The 22,502-nt window shown below is 37.2% G+C and overlaps 1 protein-coding gene across 2 annotated transcripts in view; it reads right to left on the bottom strand.

Annotated features, from left to right (window-relative positions):
* Positions 1-22,502, bottom strand: part of LOC145686126 (phospholipase A1-like) — a 94,446-nt gene that overhangs the window by 2,904 nt on the left and 69,040 nt on the right. For both annotated transcript variants that reach the window (XM_081759100.1, XM_081759101.1), the window contains exons 7-8: positions 5,500-5,685; positions 1,794-1,950 (exon numbers count right to left, since the gene is read on the bottom strand). In XM_081759100.1, coding sequence (XP_081615226.1) covers positions 1,794-1,950; positions 5,500-5,685 — 343 coding nt within the window. The remainder of the gene's footprint in view (positions 1-1,793; positions 1,951-5,499; positions 5,686-22,502) is intronic.

Genomic DNA, 22,502 nt, shown 5'->3' with positions numbered 1-22,502 from the left:
CGTTTGTAGATAAAACAACGTTTATACTACAAGCAAGCAAACAATAGGCATCCTCGTCATCATCAAGCCATGTAACAGAGGAAAAACACTGGCGCCAACGCTGTCCAAAAGAAAGTATAAAACACCTTGTAAGGTATTCATCAACATCAGTTTCAGTTGGTCATCCCATCTCTTAGCTTGCCTGGAGCTCTAAAAATCAAACCTAACCCAAGCCTCTTAGCTTCCTTAGACCTTCGAGGTCTGCTCACTTAGCTTGCCTAGAGTTCTATGGGAACTCAGTATATAGTGTGACGGCTGAAAGGAACACCTAAACTCAAGTGAAACAAATAAACAAACGAAAACGACCTAGATTGAATTCGATCCAATTAGCAGATGCACCACCCGTCATCATATGCAAGAACAGCCTTCATTGTACAGGGCTGTTCTCCACTATACTATTTGACCTCCAAGAGAGCTGGATTATTGGACCAAAGGATGCTCCAAAATAAAGCATAAAATTCAGTAAACCCAGCTTTATCTGTTTTGTCTACGTCTCAATTTATGTGTTTACACTGTTTTATTTATTAGCTCAAAGTGTTGTATTCATTTGCCAAATTTGCCACTCCAGGTTTAAAATGTTGCCAATTTGGGGGAAAAGTCGCAAAATCTAGGGGATTCGACTTCCGTGATAGTGACAACAAATCATTTTTTTCCGATTAGTGACTTTTCCTGCTGATTTTTAAATACAATTTGGCGACTTACTTATAAACCTAGTGACTTTCGTGCTAGAATACTTGTCCTGCAATCAAGTACTATTAGTTCGAAGCAGTTTGTTTCTCTGCCTTTTTCTTGTTTTTTTTTTGTTTGTTTTAATCTGCACAAAACAGAACAAGGTGGGTAAATATACAGTGACCACCGATCCATATTTTTGTTTTATTTTCTGTTACCCATTCCCCTCTTACGAAGAATATCTCAACCTTCAATGTCCTTTAATTTACATAGCTTCCACTGAGAATCACAAGTAAAGCATTAATAGCGAGCAAATTAGCTGTAGAAGCGAGACTAGAATGGGTGTTAGTCAGTGATGATTTCAAGGGGTGTCCCGGGCTGAAAATCTCACTTCCCCGTAGGTTCAAAATACCCCGGAAACATTTGAAGGGTATGAGGCAAGACCATGGTAACCCACAATTTTACTATTTTAAGAAATTAGAGGTTTTCTGCTGCACAATTCATTTGCGAAGTCGGAAAGCTTATTTTTTACATAAGACTAGGCCTATACATGGAGGATTAAACACGGACAAGGTTAAATAAAGCGGTATGCGTTGCCCTCTATTGGGTGCTGTAAAACGCAGCAATTTCAAAACCGTGGGTTACCATGTTCTTGCCTTACACCCTTCATTTCTCCGATTATGTTCAATTTAGTTCACCAATATTTTCGCACCCTTGTTTATTCAGTCCTACGTGAATTTTCTGAAATCATTACTGGTGTTAGATTTTTTTCTTTTGTAAATTTTAATTTTTGTGTATTTTGAAAAATCCTATAATGTAAATACTTTATAATCTTAATTGTGTTTTGAAAGTGTTACGGTTTTAATTTTTTAGCGGCTTTTCACTCCAAATTGGAGTCATTTCATCTCTCGTTTAGCGACTTATTGTGTTAATGTTTTGGCGCAAGTGCAAACTATGCGTTATCGGTAACTCTCGACAGCCTAGTTAACAAAGCTTGTGCTGCTCTATTCATTAACCTGTTATAGTAGGCCGAGTCGGCTACCAATTTGGTGTAGGATGTTTTCATAGATGATAAAAATATTTACCTTTTGCTACAAGGATCTCCCATGAGTTGTGTATGGTCTTTAGTACACTCTTGATCTAAAAACTTCTTCCAAGAAGGGCATGGAACTCCTACAAACTTTCTTCCTTTCTTGATGGACTCGATAAAATACTCAACCGAACGTCGGTGGTTACAGAATACTATAAAATACAAAATAAGATTATACATGCTCAAAATTACATTCTCATTATTTCTTGCTATATTTATAAAGTTAACGTGTATTTCTAAGTTTCTATGTTTCTTCGAGGTAATGTCTGAAATTTTACTCAATTGATTTGAATAATTCTTTTACTAATGGAAAACATATTCCTTCCAGATTGCTATAGTTTATCTATTATCATGCCTTGATTCCTAGAGTGCTGTTAGAATTCATTATTCAAATGTTTGATTCTTCAAACACCTGTTATTCGAATAATGAATAATATATTTTTATGCTTTGAAAACGAATATTCGAAGAACAGTACATTTAGGATTTAGATTTCTGGGCTTTCGGCATCTAGGGCCATTTAGCCCTTCACGATTTGAGGGATGACGTCCCTCGGCGAGCACACTATCCGGGGAAAGGGAAGGAAGGAAGCGGCCTGGGACCTATAAGTTAGGTACCACCCCGGCATTTGCTTGGTGTGAATGAGGAAAACCCAGGAAAACCTCATTCTAGGTGGCTGGCCTGAAAAAGCGTGTTACACTTTTCGACAGAGTGAGCCCACCGGGAATCGAACCCGGGACCGCTCGCACCGAAGCGTTAGCGACTACGAACGCGGGGCCACCGAAGAACAGTAGAAAAATTATTCGGATAATTTTAATAGCCTTTTTTGGGTTTAAAATGTACATTTCGATTATCTGTGCCCAATGGTACCACTTTTGATTTCTGGAACCGACCTCTTCAAGGTCAAATTAGGGGTCAAAAATAAAAAGTGGGACCATTTGGGCAACGCGAACCTGTGGCCGACTGAGCGAAATGTGTGTCATTCGATTCGTATTTACACACATACACGAATAATTGATGTCATTTTCCCGAAAACTCAATTTTGACCGCGAAAATTAACGAAAATCTGGAATTTTCGACCTTGGATTTTCGTTAAATTTCCGGATCAAAATTGAATTTTCGGGAAAATTATATATAAATTATTCGTGTATGTGTGTAAATACGAATCGAATGACGCCCATTTCGTCCCAGTCGATCACAGATCCGAATTGACCAAAAGCCCGGATTTTCGGGGCCAAAATTGAATTTTCGGGAAAATGGCATATCAATCATTAATGTACGTGAATACGAATCGAATGACAACCATTTCGTTCCAGTCGCTCACTGGTCCGCGTTGCCCAAAATCCCATATTTTATCCCACTTTTTATTTTAGACCCGTAATTTGACCTGAAAGCAACGGCGCAAATCTATCTTCAACATTGGGGGGACAATCAAAACCGTTTCCTTTTTTCTTTCTTTTTTTCTTTTTTGTTAAGCGATGCTCAAAATATTTCTGAAGTTGAAAACCAATCCTGTGGAGGATCAGGGAGCAGAGTTGTCTTCAACATTAAGAGGCGGGCAGATTTGAAGCTTATTCTGGGTGGACATCAACTTCATCTCACTTTCCTTTGTGGTAATCGGACACAAATCATTACATTCCCCCTTCCAAAAAAATACATTTCAAATCGGATTATTAAGGTTGACAGTCCCCCCAGGTCCAAGATTGGAGGGGACATGTCTCCTTCATCTCCCCGGGATTTGCGCCAGTGCCATGAAGCAGTCGATTCCAGAAACCAAAAGTGGTGCCACTGGACACAGCTAATCGAAATCTATATTTTAAACACAAAAAGAAAAAGTTGAACAATACGGAGCCACGGGTGTTACCCTGAACTCCCTTTTAACTGAACTGATCAATAACGTGAAGCGGGAAATGGAATGTTCAGAAAACTTAGTATTACATTGACTATTTTCATATTGTTATTTGTTACTTTTCAATCACCGAACTAGAGCTCTCTCGTGGCTATATGGTTAGCGTACGCACCTTGACGTGGGAGACCCAAGTTCGATTCCCGTCAGGAGTTTATGCGGTTTGGATTCCACGTTAAGTTGTAGGTCTACGTCTTACATAGTCTCGCTGCTAAAAGAGACACTAAACTCAGAAATCCAATCCACCACAATGAACAAGTGAACATTAAGGCATGAAAATTCGAACTACTGCATGTATAAAACACGTATAAAAGTAAAAATTCTTTCCCGAATGCTTAAAAGTGAGAAACAATATGATAGACTCAGAAGAAGTAAAGGATTTTCTTTTTGTGAGCCATTGGACATAAAGGAACGAAATTTGGTACTACAGTATGCGGTAAAACAAACAGTACTGAAATTCGCGTACGGATGGCGTCAGGTGCAATGTGGTATGAACAGTGAGCTGCACATGTGCGCCCAGTTGTGTGTATGTGCACCAAGGAAGACGGATGAAGAATTAGTGGAATGAAAAGTGGGAGGAAACGGGAGTATCCCGAGAAAACCCACGGACACGATGTTGTTCACCATAAACTTACTAGGCCGGGGATCGAATCACGGATTCCACGCATCAAAGGTAAGCGCTCCACCACTGAGCCACCGTGCTCTTGTTAGATAGTAGAAAACTGTATATGGTATACAAAGCAACTTGTGTTTATATACATTGTTGCAATGAGATAAAGCAAAAATTATTATTATTATTATTATTATTATTATTATTATTATTATTATTATTATTATTATTATTATTATTAGTAGTAGTAGTAGTAGTAGTAGTAGTAGTATTTTTACGAAATCAAATTTTCTTATTCACATATATTTAAGAAAAATCTTTTCAAATATCAGTTGCACATATGAGTTTGGAAACTTACCTTTACGTAATAATGATGTATTCTTCAATAATGAGTCAAATCTTATATATAAAAGAGAACGCACAAATCCTTTGTTCCCTCATCACGCTAATACGGCTGAACCAATTTCTTTCATTTTTGGGGGGTTATTAGGATTTGGACCCTAGATGGTTTTTATCATATCACTTTAATTTTCAATTACCAGTGTCTTGAGATAATTGACCATTCAAGTGTCCATAACGTACAAATCCTTTGTTAGTTCATCATAGGTAAAAATAAACGTATTTATATGCAACCCGCATGACCGTGTCACTCGGCGGGTTAACATAAATGACAGGCGATATAATGTTAACATTTACTGCAATCTACTATGGTTTTTATCATATCACTTGAAAGCGAAAAAGTAAAAATTATCTAAGTAACAAAGTTTATTGCGTTCCGGGGTGACCCCAGCGAAGCGGGGTGAACGCTGCTAGTATAATATATAATTGCAGTCTCAAATCATATATAATTTCAATTGAAGTACATTTTTACAGTCATCATCAGTTAAATTTGTTCAGGATTAGATAAACGATACTTTACCTTGATGTATCTTTTTTTCTAATTAGTTTAGCTGATAATTTGGAGATTGACTGTGGCCTACGGTTAGAGTTAGTTCCAAAATATTAAATATACCGGTATATGCTTTCATCGGGAATCGAACCTGTGTCTCCACACGAAAGAAAGAGAATATTAACCACTTTGCAGCGACAGAACCCTCGTCTATTGGGATCCCAAGGTATGTATACGTATACACAACAGTATTAAATTTTCAATAGTCTTTCTTGATTTATTCCTTAGTTTCACTTACCATTTGATACTGTGCATCCTGGTTGTTTATGACCTCCATTAGGATAGAAGTCAGCGTCACCCACTCGACTCCCAATCCCAAATACTCCTGCGTTGGTATGGATTACGTCCACAAACTCAGCATCAGTCTTGTCCAAACGATGTTTGATGTCGGTTGTGTGGAACTGTGGTGAAGCTGGATCTAGGCCTAAAAGAGTCATAGATTTATCAAGATACTATAATTATATATAGGTGTATATGCAACCAATGGCGTCTTACACAGCGAGCTACAATAATCCTTCTAGACTTCCTTCCATGATCATTTCATGATATGATGATTTGGACCAATCATTTTCAAGCCATCGAAGCATTCAATTATAATCTCCTTCGTGACAATTTTGGTTCAAATCTGTTAATTTGTTTCTGACAAGTTAATAGTTTAAGGAGAGATGACATAATAAATAATTATGTTGTGAAAACACTGGAGTACACAGAACTTTATGAAGGAGAGAATGAAGCACCTAGGCTCATACCTCTTCACGACACGGGCGATTTTTGAATTCCATAATGATAATCATTTTGAAGGGGCAGCTTAAAACTCACAAGGAACGTACATGAACCTGTCATCCGTACATCCGAATCAAATCTAGTCCATTCGATAAACATAACAAAGATGTGCTCATGCACAAAAATAGGTACCATGAATAAATGAGTAAGTCCCTGGGGTCCATTAACCTTGGTATAAAGTAGATTTGCAGCGAAATAGCTAGTGAATCAATACTGTTCATTGGAAAGTTCATGGTTTATAGTTCATCCTCTTCAGCATGAAACAAGCTTTCCAGAGGGGCCCATAACGTAGTTGAACAGGGAAAATTGGGAGAATGTCGAAAAAATTCTCTCCACAAATCCCTCCCATCAATTTTGAACCCCTCTGGACTGGTCCCGGGTAAAGGCACACAATCCAAATGTATATCGGAAAATAGTATACGGAGTAAGAAATGTGTGTACCAAGTTTATTCTTGATAGACCAGGTGGAATAGATATGAGGGAAAAGCTTGCATAACAATACACGCTTTCCCCTCATATATAAATGTTATACGGGAATCAAACAAATCAATGTTCAAGCTCGAATAGTGGTCAGCTGTGTTGGTGTGGGTCAATGAAAACTTGATCCACGACCCACTGACCCACCACCCACCATGACATACCACCCACCGTGACCCACTCTGACCCACCACCCACCATGAACCACTCTCATCCACTGTGATCTACTCTAACTCACCAAAATCCATCATCATCAACTCTGACACATGATCCACGGCCTCTTCCCTACTGACTAAAGAGTTTATACTTGTAATAAAATAAGTCTGTGAAATTGTCACTAATCGGAGTTTGAATTTCTAAGGTCAATCGCTCAAGCACCACTCTGTTACAATAGCGGTGGATCTGACCTTTACGATATAAAATGGTAAAGTGTTTGTCAGTGTGGAAATTGAAGCATTTCGAGGTGGGGTGGGGGTGGGGAATTAGTGTGTGCCTAAAATATACTTGTACCAGGAGAGTATTCTTGCAAGTGTTAATTTCTCAACGCACTCCAAAAGAAACTTCTATTCGCAGGAAAATACCCCTGTTCAATATGGAAAAGGTTATGATTTCTTAGTTTACAGTATTTTTCTCACAAGACTTGTAAAATCAGTTTTTCATAGCGTATAAATGTACTCGGATATAATCTGTAAGAGCATCTCCACAAAGTATGCTCATAATTGTAATTTGTGTAATCACTAAAACACCACGTTAAATTTAAGTTACAAATATGCTTAATTGCAAATATTATGAATATTTATTCAAAGTAGTTTACCTTCTAGTTTAATAAAGCAGTATTATACATAAAAGGTAGAACAGATACTTGTGAAAAATTAGGTACAAAGTTGAATAACACAACTAAGCAATTAATAACACAAGTATACTTTTTCCGTAATCTGTAATTTGCAAAACAAATCTGAAATCGGGTTTCTTTCCTGCTGGCCTCAGAAGTTTTTCGTGGTAAATCATCCGCAGCGGAATGATGTCCATCCTTCAGCCAAGAAATAACAAGTTAGACAATGTTTAAGCACTTAGTCTATTTCTAATATCAATCATCTGTAAATTCATAAGAGGAAATTCCCGTTCGCACTCTGTTGTGGAAATTGGTAATACTTCTACCCGACGTAGAAATTCCTGCAACTCCTCATCGACAATATGTTTATTAGACTAAAGTCTGATAACAATTTTTCTCGGTCAGTTTTGAAATACTCAGCAAGAAGTATTACCTCTATATCAACATACAAGATATTTTCCATATCGACCATGTCAGTTGGCAATGTCGACTGATGGAGAACAGAAACTTCATTTACCACACCTTCGATAGGGAATCTTGTGCATAAATGATCAAGCCTGATAAACTGATGATTTCTTATTTGTTCATAACTTTAATTTTTGTAATTACACATGAAGGTTTGATGTCTTTACCAAGTTCCTCCCCCCCCCTCTAGAAAGCAAAAGGGAACGAGGTTTCTGGAAAGTGTTCAGAGGTGAATGGGAATTTCCCTCCTTCTTCAACTTCAATTATCACACTGCTGTTAGTCATGGGCCAAACTACGATGAATTTCAATTAAATTATCATAGTATAATTATTTTCTTGTTGAATTACAGATACTTTTCAGTGGAAAAAAGGATGAAATTTGAAAGTCCCAAATCAAAGTAAGTAGACCAACGTAAAGGAAAAAAAGTGTAAAATTTTCCATATAATTATGTGTATAGTCCAAACTTAAAATTTCCGTGTAATTAAGCTTACAGTGCAAATTTTTTGTCTATTTTTCTCACAACTTTATGAATTGATTTCCCTGTGCTCTAAGCGCTCCATATAATAAACATAAGCTTCAGCATTTATTATAGTAGAAAGCAATGGATATATGAAGCGAAGCACTGTATTTTTTGTTTCTGAGTTTTTTCTCAACTAATATTGATCGTTTTCGATTATTTTTACAAACCAGCCCACTACCAATTTTCCATATATAGAAAGTGCCCCCCCCCCCATAAAGAAGAATTTTTAAAAAATGCTAGGACACATTCTGTTTATTTTCAATAAAGAGTTAATACACTGAATTTCAGCTCCGTAAGTTTAACGGCTTGCGAGATTCGGATCCCCACTACTTCCTTAGGATATGCATTATAATGAAAGCGATATAACATAGTTTTGATTAAGGCCTAACTATATACCAAAAGTCATTTCATTTGACTTTGCAATTTGACCGTGATGATCAGGCACACATAGTTATATTCAATTTTTTATGTAATAATTTATATATTACAGTGATTCAAAAATGTATTTTTCCAGTAGTAGTTCCTCTAAAAACTCGAAAGCCAAATAATAATATAAGTCCTATTGCTATTATTACAATTACAAATATCAATATCCAAAAGTGTCTGCACTGTAAAAAATGAGGTGTTGAAACAACACAAAATGACTACCACTTTGGAGTGTTACTTGTGTGTTAATTCAGCACCAAGTTTTTTTTTAAAATTACTAGCCCGTAGGCTAGCTACCCTGTAGAGGGCTACACCCTCTTGGAGGGAAGGGTTGCAAACGACACTATTTGGATGTGGTATGACAGGCGTTGGGCTATGGGATGTTCCTATATTAATAAAGACTTCAGTTTGTAGGTCATTATGGGCTTTGCATCCATAATCATTATTGAGGAAGGTAAAACATAACACATGTATAAAACATTGTAAGTATCATATAAATATCATATAAATAGAAATAACAATTGCAATAACATTAAGGAATGCAGGATAGTTTTTTTGGGCAAAGATGAAGATGAGGGATGGAATGAGTTGCAGATGACATCAAAACACATGGGAGATGTTAGTGAGGACAAATGCAGGTTATCGTCTGTCTAGGGGCGACGCTAGGCCAATGAAGACGGGGGAAGCCCTGTTAGAGACAGAGGTTGATTACGGTGCTTGATGCGATAGATATATATGCGGAAGATGAATATGCAATCGATGGTTCTGCAAAAGTCCTGAGACTGGATGATTTGGTGGCAAGGTATAATAATACAAGGTAAACAGTAAATTTAGAGGAAGGTGGTAATATCGAGGGAGTGCCGATGAAAGTGCAAGGTACTGAATGGTGGCTAACAGGAGTGGCTGTTGCCGCATATAGAGGACAGTGATGAACTTTTGGCGAAGAGATTCGAGGTGATAAAGTAGTGTAGGAAAAGTAATGAGTGAATACAAGTTCTAGTTGGACTGGGAAGAGATATGCGATGAGCAATACGGAAGACATGGCGTTCAAAGGTGGCAAGTTTGTAGTAGTAGGGGACGGGAGCTGATATCCAGGCAGTGAAACCGTATGTGATCACGGGCCGGAGAAAGGCTTTGTAGGTGTTGAGTATAAGTTTGAAGCTGGGTCCCCATGTAGTGCTAGTGAGACGTTTAAGAAGATTCAGACGATTATATCCTTTGGTTTTGGTGTAGTTAAGATGAGGAAGCCAGGTGAGATGGTGGTCATAAACAATACCAAGATACGTGACTGTTTTAGATGGACGGGTCGGCGTACCTTGAACTGACAAAGAAAGAAGCGAAGGATTCTGGTGAATCCTGGAATGTTTGCGTGGGGGCAGAAATACTATGGCCTGTGTCTTGGAAGTGTTAATGGTGAGGTGCCATTTACTACACCATTGAGAGAAACGATTTATAGATTCCTGCAAGATGATGTTGATATGACTGATGGTGCGTCCAAGGGCAAGGAAGGTGGTATCATCTACATATTGAAAAGGATACACATCGTCTGGAAGAGAAGGGAAGTCGGAAACAAACAGTAAATAGAGCAAAGGAGACAGAACTGAGCCTTGAGGAACACCAGAATTCAAGAATACAGGATGTGACAGATGATTGTTGATATTAACGAAGGTGATACGGCAGGCCAAAAAGTGAAAAATAAAGCGGATGCAAAATATGGGCAATTTACATTTGATGAGTTTGAAAATGAGTCCAAGGTGCCGGAACTTATCAAATGCTTTTTCTAGGTCAAATGGAACAAGGCAGGAGGGACGGACTGAATTATAGTGGTTTGTAATGAGGGTGGTTAGACGTTGAAGCTGATCGTTAATAGAATATGACGGGCGAAATCCGGCTTGAAAAGATTGTATGAGATGGCGTGTACGAAGGTATGGATGAAGTCTATTGACAAGGATGCGGTCAAGGATTTTGCTGAAAGTGGAAGTAAGTCGTATTGGTCGATACAAAGAGACGTCGCTGGGAGGTTCGTTAGGTTTCGGGAGCATGAGGGATTTGGATATTTTCAATTCAGCAGGAAAAAAAGCCAATTCTAATTATAAAAATGCAAATGGATGCAAGAAGAAGAAGTAGAGAAATAGGACTTTCTTTAATATGGCGATATGTGATGGAAACCAAGCCAGGAGCAGAGTTGGTTTATGTTGAACAACTGTTGTTATGTCAGTAATGGTGATGGGAGATGTGAGTTCATGCGGCGGCAAAGGATGATTAAGATTTGGTTGGAAGATAGGATTTGTGGTGTTTACATGATCGACTGGATGACCAAAGATGTGGGCATGAGGGGATGGTGTAAAGATGCTTTACAGATAATCGGCAAAGGTGTTGGCTTTATCTTGATCAGAAGGTGCGTAGCTATTGTTGTGATGATAGAATATGAAGTTTTGGTGTAATTGCCACAGAGTGCGTTAAGACGTTTCCAATAACGTGAAGGATGTGCACTTTCAGCAAGGTTATTGCAAGTTTTGATCCACTGACGGCGTTTGTACGCTTGAATGTAATTTTTGATTGAACGTTGCAGCTGACGGTGGAGACGAAGAGCTTCGGGATTCTGTGTTCTTATGTAGAACTCGATAAGCTTGTCGGGAGCGTTTGACTTGAGCAAGGTAATTCGGAGGCAATTTAGGCTTATATGGTGTTGAACTAGTAGTAGGGATATACATCTCTGATGCATGGGTAATTTCTGAAGTTATAGTGTCAACATGGGCGAAAAGCACTTCTGATGTAGTGGGAGGATGTAAATGTGCTACGGCAGTTATAAGATAGGTGCGATAATGTTCCCAGTCGGCTTTGTCAAAACGTGGCGATTGAATCGGCGGAGGGACTAGAGTATGATCACTGCCGAGGAGGTCGAGAACTGTAAGGGTGATGTGAGCAGCAAGTGCAATGGACATGATAGGTACATCAGGGGTAGGCCTAGTAGGAGTCGGAGGAATATGCAAAATGCCAGTAGTATGAGTGGTAATATGGTCGGAGAACTGTGTGCGTTCTGTAGGAGTGCGACTATGATAGTTGATATCATAGGATGATATAATGTTTATAGCTATGGGATATGTGACTAAAAAGAACAAGAGGAATAGAGGAAGGTCGAACGTAAATAATGGCAAAGGTGATCATGATAGACTTGAAGTATAATGTAGAAATGAGATGTTCGAGTAGGTGAGGAATGTGACAAATTTGTTGGCGGTAAGGTATATGATTGCGAAAACCGATCGCTACGCCACCATTTGCCCGTAATGCTGATACTGTGCTGTCCTGACGTAGAAGCGTATAGCGAGAAATGTTTTTCGTTAGGAACGTTTCAATTAATAGGAAAACGGATACGTGTTCCTCAAGTAGAAGTGCTTCGAAGAGAGTTTTGTTCGTTGGTAGAGAGCGAATATTAAGAAACAGGAAGACTAAATCCATGATAAGCATGTTTAAACGGCTGTTTCTTGTGGTGATGTATGAAAATGAACATAGTTGTTTGTGTATGTGGCGTAAAAGTTGACATTGAAAACAGACTTTGCGGCCTCGGTGAGTTGTTGGAGAATGTGAGTACGCTGAAAGGGATGGATGTTCTGTAAAGTGAGTGTTAGAAATTGAAGTAGTTGTTGAATAGTAACTGGATTTGTAGTTTGTTGGGTGGGAGGAGGTGAAGAGTCTGAGATGCGGGGTGGAACTACTAAATATGGGTGTTGTTGGTCAGGTTGCGGTTTATTTTTGCATTTATAGCTGTATGCCGGATGTTGGTCGTGACAAGTTGGACATTCAGGTGACCATTGGAAATTCTGACAAGAGCATGTTTGATGAGGTCCTGCGCAGTACCCACAAACTGGCGGATTCTTGAAACTATTAGTACTATGATTATTGTAAGTCTGGCAATTTTCGCATCGCACAGGAAGAGGAGCGGGTTAGAGTGAGGGCTCGACTCTGTGCCTACGATGATATATGTAAGCGCCAGTAGTAAGCAAGGAATCTATGGTATTTTGTGAGGAAGTAAGCACACGAACCATATATTTGGCATCGTTATTGTTACGTATGCGTATTGCTTTGTGAATGGTATGGCCAGCGAGTTGAAGTTCCTCTTGGATTTCGTCATCAGAGTAGGATGTATCAACTCCACGGATCACGACAGACAGAAATGGCGGGTGTTTGGGAGTGGCGGTTGTTTCTAGCGTGCGGAAGAAAGAGATAACATCGTGGCATTCTTGCCAAATATTTCATATGAAGCCTTATTCCTGTGGTGAGAAACTGCGGATCTGTGGATTTGAAGATGTGGCTATCTCGAGTTTTGATGACTTTTGTGATCGGTATACTTGGAAGATATTTCCGAATTTGGAGAGTTATGAACTTCTCGTTGCTATACTTAGTGTCGTAGTGTTGTAGTAGATATGAATGAAGTATAGGTTTATCAGAAGGTTTGTTGATGGGTGAATATTGAGTTTGATGGATTGCAGAAGAGCTCATGTCACCGGTTTCCATGCCAGAAGTTTCTGAAACATTATCTTTGTGCGGTTTCTTGGCTTGATGGCGAAGCTGTTTGATAGTGTCAGCATAGACTTTTTGCTGTCTTGGAGACCTGGATCTAGTGGAGACATTTGAAGCAGTGGATGCTGTCGAACTGCCCGATTGGGTTCTCTGCCTATTGCCCTTATCCTTCCGCTTGACCACCTTCGCGGTCGAAGCGGACGGAGTGACAAAGACAGGAGGTAAGCCAGAGTGGTATCCATCCAACAAGGACCTAGGATGAGTATCTGAATTTCCCATCGCAAAAAAAGGGATGTGTGCTGGAAAACCGTGACGCTTGACAATGAAAAAATGAATGATGGAGTGGAAGTTGATTATGATAATGAAGGTAGGACAACCCGTTTGGATAGTTGTCCAGGGGGAGCAGGTCCCCTCCCTCGATCTGTAGAACCGGCTGCCCTTGGCTTGATCAGTCTGACAGACGGTTCGCGCAAAAGAGACAGAGAGAGAAAAGTGCAAAATTAAAATTGAACTAATACTAATTATGTCAAAAATTTCCAGTGTGATTACTGAAATGAAAATGAAGCAATATATTTAGTGTAGAAAACATTAAACGGAGTATTCTTCAGTTAATATTACAGTTCCTAAGGTAAACAGTTTTCTTCAGTGGTTTGTAGAAGAATAATTATACTAAAGCTTTGGTATTTGGACGTGAAGATTGCTTCGCCGTTAAATTGATAATGTCCACATTTCTAAAACGATATCGTAAAATGAAATGAAATCTTTGAGTTTGGCGTTCCATGTTTATGTCGTGTGAACTAAAGGAGAGGATGATGATGAGAAATGAATGATATAGTGGAATGAAGTAAGTGGAAGGAAACGGGAGAACCTTGAGAAAACACACGTTACATGGCCACCTCAAAGCCCACTTGGCGCGAGCTGGGATGGAACTATGGACCCCGCGTACCAGAGGTGAACGCTCTAGCACTGAACCATCGAGGCCCCTAAAATGATATCGTTTCAAAAAGTACCATAGTATTACTAAATACAGACGTCAAAAGAATGATATTTACTACAATGCTCAACGTTTTAGTCTAACATGATTGCAGCCATTTTGATTCTTCTTTTATGTTTTAATATATAACTCAACAAGGCTTACAGTGGGAGACCTGGGTTCGATTCCCGGAGGGAGCTTTGTGGTTCGAATTCCACGTTAATCAGTAGGTCCTGTCTCATACAGCCCCGCTGCTGAAAGGGACGTTAAACTCAAAATCAACCCAACTCAACTCAATAAGTCTCACAATAAGCAAATTCTTTTAAGCACGCTATAAAATTGTATTAAATGAGTTAATATTAGTTTTCTCAATACTTTTTCTAACGGGGCTGAAATATGAGTGCCTAACACGTAACACGCAATAAACTGAGCAAACAGATGTCTCACTACTCATCCGTGGTTTGTTTAAGAACAGTTTATGCGCAGTATTTGACTTTGTTTAAAATATTTTGATCTTTATTGTCTTAATTTATTCGCTTGGCTAAAAGATATTGAGCCTTTGGAGAAATACATTTATTGTGCTCTGAAAACAGCATTATACGAGCACGTACCAAATTTCACATAAGTAAATCCCCACGATAAGCGGGTTTGCATATCCAGGCTCCTAACTATGAAAATATTTACGATCACTCCAACCCCAATCATTTCACAGATTCAACCTGTTGTATATAAGTTATTAGGACGTAAAATTGAATGTAATTTATACGAAAAACCCTTTTATGCATTGCAAGACCTGTAACGTCCAAATATTCACCACAAACTTAAAGTTGTATCGACATAAACAAACAAAAAAAAAAAGTGTGGAGCACGAAACCACTTTATACAAAAGTCAAAAGAGGTCATTGAAGACATAGCACCTGGTCGAGCGGTTTGTGTCACTAGTCTATCAATCAGAAGTTTCTGTGTTCAAACCCTGTAGAAAATATTAGGTTTTTTTTTTTCTGAAAAGTGTGTTCCTATTTTCATCAGAGAACTGAGAACATTTCTTTGAATAAATCTTTGGAAACTACTTTTCTCTCAAATTCGGTTAGAAGCGAACATTATATGAATTGCTAATCTAAAATCCACAGCTGAGAACAAAATATTAAGTATGTTCAATATGTCATTATTATCATTTGATTTGTAATTAAAAACTAATTATAAGCATTGACGATTTCAGAAGATTCTCCCCGGTAATGGTCAAGATATGAATGAGAAAAAAACTGATAAAACATTATTAGTCTACTTTGAGCATGATCGAAAATAACTTATGGCCACGAAGGGGAAATTTATGTCGACAGGGTCTCAAATTCTCCGACGGGTCATGACCTGAAATTATCATTGTTTGAAAGGTTTCCTTAACAAATAGAATATTATATTTATTTCTCGTTCTACGTTTTGAAATGGAAAAATCATAATTTTAAATAGAATTATAATACGATAAGCATAAAGATTTATACAACTAATGAAGTAAATATCCTTGTGTAAGTTATCGATTTCTATTCGGATTAAAACTCGAATACTCGTTTGCATTACACTTTAAAGTAATTCCTCTCTCTATATATATTTCCTACTGGAAAGCATGTTTAACTCCAATTACTTAATCAATATTTTTAATAATATATTTTTATTGTAATACTCTTACTATTCAATGTTGTATGCACTTAATTTCTCAAAGCAAAACCTCACAAATGTATAATTGACTAGTAAATATTATCAAATAAATTATCATTTAGTTTACGTAAATATTGCATCGCCTGATTTGAAACTTCGTATTTTAAATAATAATAATAATAATAATAATAATAATAATAATAGTAATAAAATCATAGCCATATCTTTATCAGAATTTCAGGCTTAGTCAATAAATGAATTCAACATAGTCTCTATTCGAAGCTCTATTTAATCGAATCAGATAGAAATACGAAGAGGAACTTCGAGAACAGGTAAAAAAAAATGTCACTTTGGTGGGTTTGGAAGTAACTTTTAAGTTTTTTTTTTTGTTTTTTTTTTTTTACAGACAAATGCCTTGGACACTTTTTTCTTTTCTTTAAGTTAACTGATTCACCGAACGTATCTGACATATGAGTAACTTGTCTCTATTTTCTACTCGGTTATACACGTTTTTCCATTAACCTTGAACGACAAGAATACGAACACAAAAACATCCACATAGGTATGACAGTTAAAATTCCTAACTACCCCCACGGGGAATCGAACCCGGGACCACATACACCTGAGGCACACGTGCTAGCCACTAGACCAGCGGGAAGAGCAAATGAAATGTATTTTGTAGTGTCTGAAGTTTATAGCTATTTCACCCTGTTGTAGTATGTCTATTGATTTTTTAATGTTTACCGTATTCGTTACTTTGAGGAATGATATATATTATTGATATAGGCTTTATTACATATTCGGCCATAAATATTATATAAATTATCAGAATTATTCATGATCTTCCATGGAAATTCACTGGTGCATGCACAGTAGACAGACAGTGTAATTGGAAGATGAGTTCAACAGAGATTATATATTCCGCCGATTATATTTTATTTAATAACTATTTAGAAGAGATAACGAAAACGAGTCTACATAATGAAGATGGAATTTCCGTAGAAGATAGAATGGTGAGGTGTATACGGTTTGGGGTTGATATGGTTGTTGTTGCAGAATCTAAAAAGAAAATTAATAAGATGTAGAAAACTTGAGAAAGGCTTGTGAAGAATATGGGATGAAAATAAATGTTAGAAAGACAAAATCCATGGTGATTGAAACGAAGCGATCGGTGTGAAATATAGAAGTAGGAGCGGGAAAAAACAACAAGTGATTAGTTTTCGATATCTGAGTACTATTACTAGTGATGATATGACATGCGAACGTGAAATAAAAGCAAGGCTAGAAATGGCGAAAAGAGCCTTTAGGATGGAGGAAATAGTATTTTGAGGGGACCACGAATAGAGTTGTAAAGAAAAAGACTCATAAAAGGCTTCGTTTACTGTATTTTACTGTATTTATAGGACATAAACATGGACGAAACTGTAGAAACTGTTAAGAAGGAACTGTATCATGACGGATGTGCTAGAGGGTATGGTGGCAGGGAAGAGAGGGAGAGGACGAATTAGACTATATAGAAACAGAATTAGGCTATTGGCGATATCAAAACAGAAAAATCGTATGTGAAGATGGAGAGGTTAACAGAGGATCGTGGAGCATGGCAGCTTCTTAGCTGCGGTAAGTGACCCGCTGGTAATGGCGGAATACTTCTGATATAATGATACTGATTATGCACAGTAGGAACAGAAATATCCGCTTTACTGTCATTGCTAATACGAATCACAATGCAAATTTCTACAGGTTGTCAAAATACCTCGCTCTAAAAGCTGTAGAAAACTATATGTTACTATGCGAGGGAAAATCATAGGTCGAGCAACAATTAGACAAATTGCCATTCAGATAGCTAGGGGTATGAGCTGTGACGAGAAAACAGTGAAGAAATTGATTTAGCGGTATGAAGAAGGTAGTGAATATTTCACATCTTGGCCAAGAAGTAGGAGACCAATAATAATAATAATAATAATAATAATAATAATAATAATAATAATAATAATAATAATAATAATAATAATAATAATAATAATAATAATAATAATAATAATAATATTAATAATAATAATCCCAGGAATTTATATTTATTTCCAGCAAGACTTTTGCATACCCTCCTAGTGCAATATGTTTTTGTAAAACGGCAATTATAAAATTGTCAAGCTGAATTTGAAAGTCATAATAAGTAGTGCTTTATTTATTTATTGCACAATTCTTTTATGCCAGTAGCTTTCGCCACCTTATTCGCTCTTCATGCTTACTCAGGAGGAAGCTGCGGGTCCCTAGGTTGGGAACTACTGCTTTCCACCAAGGAATTCAGACATCCTGTTAGAAATTTGTGTTCTGACCAACATCAGAAAGTTGTGTTCTTCTGTTTCTACTGCGCACACACCAGTGAATTTCCATGGAAGATCATGAATAATTCTGATAATTTATATATTTATGGCCAAATATGTAATAAAACCTATATCAATAATATATATCATTCCTCAAAGTAACGAATACGGTAAACATTAAAAAATCAATAGACATACTACAACAGGGTGAAATAGCTATAAACTTCAGACACTACAAAATACATTTCATTTGCTCTTCCCGCTGGTCCAGTGGCTAGCACGTGTGCCTCAGGTGTATGTGGTCCCGGGTTCGATTCCCCGTGGGGGAAGTTAGGAATTTTAACTGTCATACCTATGTGGATGTTTTTGTGTTCGTGTTCTTGTCGTTCAAGGTTAATGGAAAAGAGTGTATAACCGAGTAGAAAATAGAGACAAGTTACTCATATGTCAGATACGTTCGGTGAATCAGTTAACTTAAAGAAAAGAAAAAAAGTGTTCAAGGCATTTGTCTGTAATTTGTAAAAAAAAAAAAAAAAAAACTCTTAAAAGTTACTTCCAAACCCACCAAAGTGACATTTTTTTTTTACCTGTTCTCGAAGTTCCTCTTCGTATTTCTATCTGATTCGATTAAATAGAGCTTCGAATAGAGACTATGTTGAATTCATTTATTGACTAAGCCTGAAATTCTGATAAAGATATGGCTATGATTTTATTACTACTACTACTACTACTACTACTACTACTATTATTATTATTATTATTATTATTATTATTATTATTATTATTATTATTATTATTATTATTATTATTATTATTATTATTATTATTATTATTTAAAATACGAAGTTTCAAATCAGGCGATGCAATATTTACGTAAACTAAATGATAATTTATTTGATAATATTTACTAGTCAATTATACATTTGTAAGGTTTTGCTTTGAGAAATTAAGTGCATACAACATTGAATAGTAAGAGTATTACAATAAAAATATATTATTAAAAATATTGATTAAGTAATTGGAGTTAAACATGCTTTCCAGTAGGAAATATATATAGAGAGAGGAATTACTTTAAAGTGTGATGCAAACGAGTATTCGAGTTTTAATCCGAATAGAAATCGATAACTTACACAAGGATATTTACTTCATTAGTTGTATAAATCTTTATGCTTATCGTATTATAATTCTATTTAAAATTATGATTTTTCCATTTCAAAACGTAGAACGACAAATAAATATAATATTCTATTTGTTAAGGAAATCTTTCAAACAATGATAATTTCAGGTCATGACCCGTCGGAGAATTTGAGACCCTGTCGACATAAATTTCCCCTTCATGGCCATAAGTTATCTTCGATCATGCTCAAATGGACTAATAATGTTTTATCAGTTTTTTCTCATTCATATATTGACCATTACCGGGGGAGAATCTTCTGAAATTGTCAATGCTTATAATTAGTTTTTCACTACAAATCAAAGGATAATAATGACATATTGAACATACTTAATATTTTGTTCTCAGCTGTGGATGTTAGATTTTCAATTCATATAATGTTCGCTTCTAATCGAATTTGAGAGAAAAGTAGTTTCCAAAGATTTATTCAAAGAAATGTTCTCAGTTCTCTGATGAAAATAGAAACACACTTTTCAGAAAAAAAAACGAATATTTTCTACAGGGTTTGAACACAGAAACTTCTGATTGATAGACTAGTGACACAAACCGCTCGACCAGTTGTTATGTCTTCAATGACCTCTTTTGACTTTTGTGTAAAGTGGTTTCGTGCTCCACACTTTTTTTTGTTTGTTTGTTTGTTTATGTCGATACAACTATAAGTTTGTGGTGAATATTTGGACGTTACAGGTCTTGCAATGCATAAAAGGGTTTTTCGTATAAATTACATTCAATTTTACGTCCTAATAACTTATATACAACAGGTTGAATCTGTGAAATGATTGGGGTTGGAGTGATCGTAAATATTTTCATAGTTAGGAGCCTGGATATGCAAACCCGCTTAGCGTGGGGATTTACTTATGTGAAATTTGGTACATACCATTTTGTTCGACGACCTTTTTCCGACACAACATAATCCCATTGCTATTGAAAATCTGTGGTTTAGTCAACAAATTGTGACACGTGGTTTTCATTGACCTCTTTTGAAATAAACTTAAGACTATGCAGAGAATTCTGCAAGACTGGAACGAATACTGGTCTGATGGTGCCAAGTCCGGGTTACACGGTCGCTTCATTAGAACATCCCAGTCAAGTTTTCTCAATTTCTGGCGAATTGTTAAAGATAGGTGCTCTTTGACGGTTTACATTTTGGTATATCCTTTTTGTTAATCAGTTCCGATTATTATTATTATTATTATTATTATTATTATTATTATTATTATTATTATTATTATTATTATTATTATTATTTGAATCGTTACGAGTAGGTGCTCTCGCGACAATTGTCAACAGTACAGGTTCGAGCTTATTGTTCTTACCAGGGGCAGCAGCTCCTGAAGCACGATGCCCTTCCAATTTCACTAAATGGACAGTATAACCTTCCTGGGCGTCAGTGTGGACCAAAGGTGGCCATTTTCCACTGGGCTCGCTCGGGCTCGCGCTCACTTCTCTCAACTGAGCTCGCACTCACTCGGGCTCGCGCTCATCTCTCTGGACTGGGCTCGCACTCACTCGCGCTCGCGCTCACCAGTCTCAACTGGACTGCGATCACTAGCGCTCGCACTCACTTCTCCCAATTGGGCTCGCGCTCACTCGCGCTCGCACTCACTAATCTTATCTGGGCTCGCACTCACTCGGGCTCGCGTTCATCTCTCTCGACTGAGCTCGCACTCACTCGGGCTCGCGCTCATGTCTCTCGACTGGGCTCGCACTCACTCACTCGGGCTCGCGCTCACTTCTGTCCACTGGGCTTGTACTCATCCGGGCTCGCGCTCACTTGTCTCAAATGGACTTGCGATCACTAGCGCTCGCGATCACTTCTCCCAACTGGGCTCGCACTCACTCGGGCTCGCGCTCACTTCTCTTCAATAGGTTTGCGCTCACCCGGGCTCACGCTCACTTGCCTTAATTGGGCTCGCGGGTATATGATGGGTATAAAGAGGTATTAAAATCTAGACTTTGACTAGCAGTAGGCCTAATTCAGTAGAAAATAGAGCTATTAATGCTATATATCAGTTGTCAGGTATAAAAATAAAATAATAAAAATGTTGCAGGGTTTAATGTATTAAACGTGGGCGGACTTTGAGGAACTTGAAATAAAATGCTCCTGATATTTAAATCTGGGCTTTGACTACTAGTAGTCCTAGTTTCTCAATAGAAAATAGGCTATATGACTAACGTCATATAGGAGTTATCAGACATCAGAATAAAATATTAAGAGTGTTGCAGAGTTCAAGTCTTAAGGCTGTCATCACACTTGTAGACCAATACTCATTAAATGAATCTCTTTCTTATTTACTAAGATCAAAACAACTTATGAACAAAAAAGCAAAAAAAAAAAAAAAAAAAAACCGCTTAGTGTTAGTAAATAAGAAAGAAACTTGTTTGAGTGTTTGTCTGCAAGCACGACGGCAGCACTAAGAAGCAAAGCCTAAATATATCTGAATATGATGATTTCGTAAAAAAAAAAAAAAAAAAAAAAGTCCTGTTAGCAAACAAATTCTATTATGTAAGTACTCATGCCTTATCATGAAATTATTTTAATGCAGTTGATGAATTGTCAGGCTTATAAGAAAAATTTGGTAGGAAAATTTCCAGGGCCAAAATTAGGCTTATTGTCGCCCATGTTTCACAAATTAAACTTGCAACATCCCTATTTTATTCTGGTATCTGATAACTGCTATACAACATTAGTAGCTTTACTTTCTACCGAGTTATTTGGCCTAATTTGTAATTGTAGTCAAAAGCTAGATTTTAATATCCAGGGCATTTTATTACAAGTTCCTCAAGGTCTGCCCACGTTTAATACAACGCAACTCCGCAACGTCCTTATTATTGTTTTTTTTTAAATATGCCTGATAGATAAGTCATATAAGATAGTAGCTCCATTTTCTGCTTAGGAAGTAACTAACACCTGAATTTCAATATTCGGTGAATTTTATTACAAGTCCTTCAAGGAAGCTTATGTTTGCTATCGGTGAGCTTTTGTCCATCCCTGTAATATGAGACTGTCGGTGAGCTTTTTGCCGGTGAGCTTATGTCCAACACCCACATTACGCATAGATATCTCTTGTTTTTAACTAACACACAGATTC

Source organism: Thermobia domestica, chromosome 5 (assembly GCF_964235325.1).
Source record: "Thermobia domestica chromosome 5, izTheDome1.hap1.1, whole genome shotgun sequence".
In the NCBI taxonomy this organism is placed as follows: Eukaryota; Metazoa; Arthropoda; class Insecta; order Zygentoma; family Lepismatidae; genus Thermobia; species Thermobia domestica.
This window is presented reverse-complemented; position numbering and strand designations above follow the sequence as displayed.